This window comes from Salvelinus namaycush, chromosome 7 (genome assembly GCF_016432855.1).
Source record: "Salvelinus namaycush isolate Seneca chromosome 7, SaNama_1.0, whole genome shotgun sequence".
Lineage (NCBI taxonomy): Eukaryota > Metazoa > Chordata > Actinopteri > Salmoniformes > Salmonidae > Salvelinus > Salvelinus namaycush.
Window position 1 is genome coordinate 6894010 of NC_052313.1, and position 8326 is coordinate 6902335.

General features: G+C 43.0%; 1 protein-coding gene and 2 non-coding genes across 3 annotated transcripts; all 3 read left to right on the top strand.

Annotated features, from left to right (window-relative positions):
- Positions 1 to 648: 648 nt before the first annotated feature.
- Positions 649 to 8016, top strand: LOC120050921 (T-complex protein 1 subunit epsilon-like). Its single transcript, XM_038997452.1, has 11 exons — positions 649 to 885; positions 1527 to 1587; positions 1763 to 1927; positions 3442 to 3640; positions 3871 to 4063; positions 4787 to 4936; positions 5125 to 5244; positions 5353 to 5538; positions 5753 to 5890; positions 7066 to 7246; positions 7604 to 8016. Exons 1-11 carry the CDS (start codon positions 781 to 783, stop codon positions 7729 to 7731), a joined length of 1626 nt encoding a protein of 541 aa, XP_038853380.1. The 5' UTR covers positions 649 to 780; the 3' UTR covers positions 7732 to 8016.
- LOC120051580 lies at positions 3208 to 3341 on the top strand. Its single transcript, XR_005477292.1, has one exon. It is a non-coding gene; the product is annotated as a small nucleolar RNA SNORA49 (small nucleolar RNA).
- Positions 4327 to 4460, top strand: LOC120051579. The gene has a single exon (XR_005477291.1). It is a non-coding gene; the product is annotated as a small nucleolar RNA SNORA49 (small nucleolar RNA).
- Positions 8017 to 8326: the final 310 nt, after the last annotated feature.

An 8326-nucleotide genomic window follows, 5' to 3' on the forward strand; every position in this document is an offset into this window, starting at 1 on the left:
TTTTCTCTGATATGAGGATGCTTTTGGAGAACAGCTCTCTGAAACTCCATGAGATTCGCTTATCATCCAACAGGCAGGTAGCTGTTAATATCCTGAGTGCCAGTCTTCCAGCTCTGGACACTGACCAGCTACTAAACTCAGTGGTGGAGTCCGATATCGTTTATTTGGTGGAACTGCCAGACCAAAGAAATTGCACTAACTAGCTCACAAGCCAAATATTGAATTCACTTTTCTGGACGATTTACTCAAGCCTGGGAAAGAGCAGCCTAACAATACCAGTAACACTGCAAAATGAGCTGTCTGATAGTTTGCTCAAATATACGTATTCACCCCAAAACATTATCAAACGAATACAGTTACGGAGTTTTAAACTCTTTGATACAACATTTTCATCACACCAAAGACGTCTCGACTACACCGCGAGATAACAGTGATAGAATCGCGAGACTGGAAGAACTCATTTGTCAACGGGATAATAGGAGGGATTTGGAAAATAAAGTAAATTAAAACATTTTATGCACAACATCTCTCACAAACCGTTAATTGTATAAAAGGCAACTGAAATCTATGTTCACAATATAGTAAAAAAATATCGAATCATTCGATGATTTATCAACTTCCCCCTCCCCACTTTGTCTCGCCCTCCCCGCCCTGAGATCCTTCCAGAAGTCGCCGGCAGACCCGTGCGACCAAGTGCCCAGCAACACTCCACTTTTCCACCGATAATAGTCTGAATTTCAGCCGTGGACACTTCTGAAGTGTCGCCGTCTTTCAGGCAAAATGTCCGCTATGGGGCAGCTCGCGTTCGATGAGTATGGACGGCCGTTCATCATCATCAAAGATCAGGATAAGAAGACTCGGTTATCGGGCCTTGATGCACTGAAGGTACAATGGATTTAGCAGGTCCCGTTAGCTAGCATGGCACTTCATTCCTGTTTCAGCATCTTACCAAGGCACATTTGCAGAACACTTGCAACTTCAGACCCACTTGTTTAGTTAGCTAGCAAGTAAGTTAGTTATTATGGACTTATAGCTAACATTCTGAGCCAATCAAATTGTATATTTAATTTATGTTGTACAAGTTGGCTAGTTAGCGGATTAGCTACGGCATGCTATGTCTGCCCATGTGCTTATTTTCTGAAGATGCCAGTGAGTCGCGGCTGGTTGTCAAATAAACAATGGAATCATTTAACTAGCTAATGTCATCATACGTTATGTGTTTTCTCACTTAGTTATGATGAATAATAAATAAAGTGCAATTCATAGTTTGGTTTTATTGAACGTGCGTATGCTGTCATGCAGCTAACGTTAACTAGTTCGCTAGCTAAGTAGCTTAGCCAACATTAGTGGTCTAATCTAGATGACAAGGTTTGTCAGTTGCTTCTTGACCATGACTGAGAGTTTGACCAACGTCCGTAAATATTCATTTTCACGGAGATAGCCATCTACCTAGTTGATCATTCCCGCAGCATCCCTCCCTCAGCCACAGTGAAGAAATTCACCAGGTTTGCTTTTGTGTTTTGCAGTCTCACATCATGGCAGCAAAGGCGGTTGCCTCGACGCTGAGGACGTCACTAGGACCAAACGGTAAGCCCAAACAGCCACAATGAAGCTTAGTCATTCACAGCGCTATGATAAAGCCACTGCTAGTATTTTTGTGTGCTCTACCCCTCTGGTTACTTAACACAGTAACAGCTACCTAAGGCTACACATTCTTCTTGAAGTACATTTAATCCCCCCTTCACTTTTCCTCTTTCATTAGGCCTGGACAAGATGATGGTTGACAGGGATGGGGAGGTGACTGTCACCAACGACGGAGCCACCATCCTCAGCATGATGGATGTGGACCACCAGATCGCCAAGCTCATGGTGGAGCTCTCCAAGTCTCAGGACGACGAGATCGGAGACGGGACCACCGGAGTCGTTGGTACGCTCCCCTATATATGAGTCTCCCTGATTGATCTTTGACTCATTAGCTTATTAATTAAACAATTGGGGTCTCTTGCATCTCTATCCTGTTAGTAGGCTGTCATTGTAAATAAGAATTTGATCTTAACCTCTCTTGGGTATGTGAGACCTTAGCGTTCCACCTCTTCAACAGCCAGTGAAACTGCTGGGCGCCAAATTCAAATACAGAAATACTCATTATAAAAATTGAGAAAACAAAACATATTTTACATAGGTTTAAAGATTAACTTCTTGTGAATCCAACCACGTTGTCAGATTTTAAAAATGCTTTACGGCGAAAGCATACCTTACGATTATTTGAGAACATAGCCCACTAGACAAATCATTACAAACAGTAACCAGCCAAGTAGAACAGTTACACAAGTCAGAAATAGAGATAAAATGAATCCCTTTGATGATCTTTATATGGTTGCACTCAGCAGACATTCATTTACTCAATAAATGTTCCTTTTGTTCGATAGTCTCTTTATATCCAAAAACCTCAGTTTTGTTTGTGCATTTTCTTCAGTAATCCACAGGCTCACCGCAGTCAAAACAGGCAGACAAAAAAATTCAAATTGTATCCGTAAAGTTCATAGAAACATGTCAAACAATCTTTATATTCAATCTTCAGGTTGTTTTTAGCCTAAATAATCGATAATATTTCAACCGGACAATAACGTCGGCAATTTAAAAGGTAAACAAGAAAGGCACTCTCTCGGTCTCGCGCATGAAAAAGCTCTGTGACACTTTAGGGTCCACTCATTCAGACTGCTCTTACTTCCTCATTTTTCAGAATACAAGCCTGAAACAATTTCTAAAGACTGTTGACATCTAGTGGAAGGCATAGAAACTGCAATTTGAGTCCTAAGTCAATGGATACTGTAATGGCATTGAATAGAAAACTACAAAACCAACAAAAAAAACTACTTCCTGGATTGATTTTTCTCAGGTTTTCACCTGCCAAATCAGTTCTGTTATACTCACAGACACTATTTTAACAGTTTTGGAAACTTTAGAGTGTTTTCTATCCAAATCTACCAGTTATATGCATATCATATCTTCTGGGCCCGAGAAGCAGGCAGTTTAATTTGGGCATGCTTTTCATCCAAAATTCCGAATGCTGCCCCCTACCCTAGAGAAGTTAACTGGCTTGCCTAGTTAAAAAAAAAAAAAAAATTAAACATTGGATGGTAAACTACTCCTGCTTCCTTTTTTTGTGCCATTCCAGACATTGGATTAATATTGCAGAATGCTCCTCTTCCCCTCCCTTACACCAGTCACTCTGTCCCCAGTGGAGTGGTCTGACATTGACAGGGGATACAGCACCACGGCTCTCTCAACTCTCATCTAGGACCTTCATCTTACATGGGGCTTGTGAGAGAGCTGACAATTTCTGAAAGCCATGCACATTACCTGCAATTCTTTCTATGATAAGAAGTTAATCAATGCAGAATCATATTGGTACACTCATCCAAACTAACTCCTCTCCAGTGCTGGCTGGTGCTCTCCTGGAGGAGGCAGAACAGCTGCTGGACAGGGGCATCCACCCCATCCGTATCTCTGACGGTTACGACCAGGCCGCCAAGATCGCCATCGCGCAGCTGGACAAGATCAGCGAGACTTATCCTTACGACCCCAGCAACACAGAGCCACTCATCCAGACCGCCATGACCACGCTAGGTTCCAAAGTGTGAGTTTTACTGGAAGTTGGTGCTTTTTTTGTGGTTTTCATGACAACTTTCAGAAATGTCAGTTATAGTCCAGCTAGCTATTGGCATGGCAACATGGTGTAGAGTTTTGCGCTCCTTGCACAAATTGATTTGGCCCCGATGTGATGGCATACATGTATTATTTATGAACCTGGCCGTTGGTTTCATTAGGTCTCATACACATTTCTCCCCCCCATCTTCCTTCTTTCAGGATCAACCGCTGCCACAGACAGATGGCGGAGATCGCAGTGAACGCCGTCCTGACCGTGGCGGACATGAACCGTAAGGACGTGGACTTTGAGCTGATCAAGATGGAGGGGAAGGTGGGAGGCAAGCTGGAGGACACCCAGCTCATCAAGGGAGTCATCATAGACAAGGAGTTCAGCCACCCTCAGATGCCCAAGGTACACAGCCACACACAGACGGCAGCGGTGCCTCGGCCATACAGTGTAGCACGAGTAAGCTGTCACCTCAGATGCCCAAGGTACACAGCCACACACAGACGGCAGCGGTGCCTCGGCCATACAGTGTAGCACGAGTAAGCTGTCACCTCAGATGCCCAAGGTACACAGCCACACACAGACGGCAGCGGTGCCTCGGCCATACAGTGTAGCACGCCTAAGCTGTCACCTCAGATGTAAACTAGGATGCAGTGCATGTTGCTCCTCTTCCCCTCCCTTACACCAGTCACTCTGTCCCCAGTGGAGTGGTCTGACATTGACAGGGGATACAGCACCATGGCTCTCTCACCTCTCATCTAGGACCTTCATCTTACATGGGGCTTGTGAGAGAGCTGACAATTTCTGTAGATTTAATTTTATTTTACCTTTATTTAACTAGGCAGGTCAAGTAAGAACAAATTCTTATTTTCAATGACGGCCTAGGAACAGTGTATTAAGTGCCTTGTTCAGGGGGAGAACAACCGATTTTTAACTTGTCAGCTCTGGTATTCGATCTTGCAACCTTCCAGTTACTGGTCCAACACTCTAACCACTAGGTTACCTGCCGCTCCAATGTATTCTTTTAGCCCATCCAAGTCTAAAACACTCCCTTTTTAAGCAATATTTAGCAAGGTAAATCATCCAGTTATCTTCTACAACAATCTCCTTTAATCCTTTTCCCCTCAGCTCCTAAAAGACACAAAGATGGCCATCCTGACCTGCCCGTTTGAGCCCCCTAAGCCCAAGACCAAGCACAAGCTGGATGTGACCTGTGTGGAGGAATACAAGGCCCTGCAGAAGTATGAGAAGGACAAGTTCCTGGAGATGATCAAACAGGTGAGTCACACAACCTTTTACAACTTACAGCTGCTGTGTACATTCCTGTCATTCAGTCAGCATAACTAGAAGATGTGTATATGAAGGACCCTCATCTCCTTGAATCTCATTTAATTAAATATGATCTAAACTAAAGATAGAGTTGACTGAATATGTGATGAAATATGTCATATTGTAACTTTTCTCAGATCAAGGATACTGGCGCTAACCTGGCCATCTGCCAGTGGGGCTTCGATGACGAGGCCAACCACCTGCTGCTGCAGAATGAGCTGCCCGCCATCCGCTGGGTCGGAGGACCTGAGATTGAGGTGAGACACACACACTGCATACAGACATCGTGCCATTCAGCTGGAAATGTTAGTTTATTTTCCCCCGTGTATTCATGTGTTGCTAACCTCTGTTTCACCCTCCCTCAGCTGATTGCCATAGCGACAGGAGGCCGCATCGTGCCACGGTTCTCTGAGCTGACTGCTGAGAAGCTGGGTTCAGCCGGCGTAGTCAAGGAGATCTGCTTCGGCACCACCAAGGACCGCATGCTGGTCATCGAGGAGTGCAAGAACTCCAGGGCAGTCACCATTTTCATCCGCGGAGGAAACAAGATGGTGGGTGGACTGCTAGTCTGCTAATGTTGACTGTTGGAGACGATGCTAAGGGGACTGATACTCGGTTTATGTAGACAGTTCAGAGATTCCCAATCATTGGTATCTCTTTCGGGTGGACAATTCTGGTCCTGGAGGGCTGTCGGTGTGCATGCTTTAATTGCAGCCCAGCACTAACTGTCACATTTAATTTATTATTATTATTTTTCCCTGTCAGATCATTGAGGAGGCTAAACGCGCGCTGCATGACGCGCTGTGTGTCATCCGTAACCTGGTCAGGGACAACCGCATAGTGTACGGGGGCGGAGCCTCTGAGATTGCCTGTGCCCTCGCCGTCAACCAGGCCGCTGACAAGGTACAATGTACATACACCACTAACACACCGTATCAGGTCAAACATCTACAGTACCTTTTTAGAAAGTATTCACAGCCCTAAACTTTTTCCACGTGTTGTTGTTAAAGTGGGACTAAAATGGGTTTAATTATAATAATTTAAAAAATTGTCAGTGATCTACACCATTGGAACATTTTATATATAAAAAATCTTGATTAGATAAGTATTCAAACCGCTGAGTCAATACATGTTAGAATCACCTTTGGCAGCGATTACAGCTGTGACTCTTTCTGGGTAAGTCTCTAAAAGAGATTTGCACACTTGGATTGTGCAACATTTGCCCATTTAAAAAAATATATATTCAAGCTCTGTGAAGATGTTATTGATCATGGCTAGACAGCCATTTTCAGGTCTTCCCATAGATTTTCAAACAAAAACTGTAACTCTTAGTAGTACATTTTTTTAAATCCTGAAACTCCTCAGTCCTTAATGATTATAAGCATACCCATAACGTGACGCAGCCACCACTATGCTTGACAATATGGAGAGTGGTACTCGGTGATGTGTCGTATGTTTGGGGCAAAGTGTATTGATAAACTTCGGATGGTGTTACTTCACCATGCTCAATGGGTTATTCTATATATTTTTTTATGTTTACCCATCTACCAATATGTACCCTTTGCAAGGCATTGGAAAATGCCTGGTCTTTGTGGTTGAATGTGTTTGAAATTCACTGCTCCGCTGAGGGACCTTACAGAAAATTGTGTGTGTGGGGTACGGGGGTGAGAGTCATTCAAATTATGTTAAACACTATTATTGCACACTTATGTGACTTGAACACATTTTTACTCCTGAACTTATTTAGGCTTGTCAGAACAAAGGGGTTGACTACCTATTGACTCAATACATTTCAGCTTGTCATTTCTATTTCATTTGTACAAATTTAGAAAAATATAATTCCATTTTGACATTATGGAGTTTTGGGTCTAGGCCAGTGACACATCTACATTTAATCCATTTTAAATCCAAGCTGTAACTTTTTTTTTTTATTCAAAAGGTATGAATACTTTCTGAAGGCACTGTAAAACCTTGTATTGGAGTTTGACTCAATAACAGTAATAGCCTGATGTTGATAATGATGGTGAGTTATCTGAAACAAAGCCATGTGCTCATCTCTCCCTCTACTCTTTCTGCAGTGCCCATCTCTGGAGCAGTATGCCATGCGTGCATTTGCTGATGCCCTGGAGGTGATCCCCATGGCCCTGGCAGAGAACAGCGGGCTCAACTCCATCCAGACCATGACTGAGGTCCGTGCCAGGCAGGTCACAGAGTCCAACCCAGCCCTGGGCATCGACTGTCTCCACCTCAACACCAACGGTAAGGACAGACTCACAATGTGGAAAATGTTATAAAATAAACAGATTCATAAAAGTTAATTGGATATACAAAAGATTGGTATATTTACAATGTTACCTAACACTTAATATAAAGCACGTGTCAAACTCATTCCACAGAGGGCCAAGTGTCTGTGGGTTGTCGCTTAGCCCTTGTACTTTGATGAATTAAGGTTACTTATGAGTAAGGAACTCTCCTCACCTGGTTGTCTTCAATTGACAGGGAAAAACCAGCAGACACTAGGCCCTCCATGGAATGAGTTTGACACCCTTGATATAAAGCATTAGATCTTTTCCTAAAAAAATGTGTAATTGATGTTGACCCTCTTCTCTCCCCCAGACATGAAGCAGCAGCATGTTATTGAGACTCTTCATGGGAAGAAGCAGCAGATCTCTCTGGCCACACAGGTAGTCAAAATGATCCTGAAGATAGATGACATCAGAAGCCCTGGAGAGTCAGAAGACTAGGGACCTCCCACTGAGCCCATGCTCGGCCTGGTCTTCTAGAACTGTGTTCTTCTAATTTAGAATGTTCTGGAACTGAGGCATTCTATAATGGCTGTGTTTATAGAATGTTCTAGAACTCAAATGCAGAGTTCTAGAATGTTCCTGGGATCTAGAGAAGCCTTTAGGCACTTGTCGAGCACTGTCCAACCCTGCGTACTGTTATTTATCATTTGATACTGAACCCCCCACACACACCAGCTCTTGTAATGCTGAAGTCATCAATAAAATGTTGGTCTGTGCAATTTCTCTTTCTTGTGAATTTCCCCCCTTGATGATACAATACTAATTGATACTGTTTAGTACACTCTTGTAGGTAAAAAAATATATACAGTTGAAGACGGAAGTTTACATACACTGTCGCCAAATACTTTTAAACAATGTTTCACAATTCCTGACATTTAATCCTAGTAAAAATTCCCAGTCTTCAGTCAGTTAGGATCACCACTTTATTTTAAGAATGAAATGTCAGAATAATAGTAGAGAAGGATTTATTTCATCACATTCCCAGTGGGTCAGAAGTTTACATACACTCAATTAGTATTGCCTTTAAATTGTT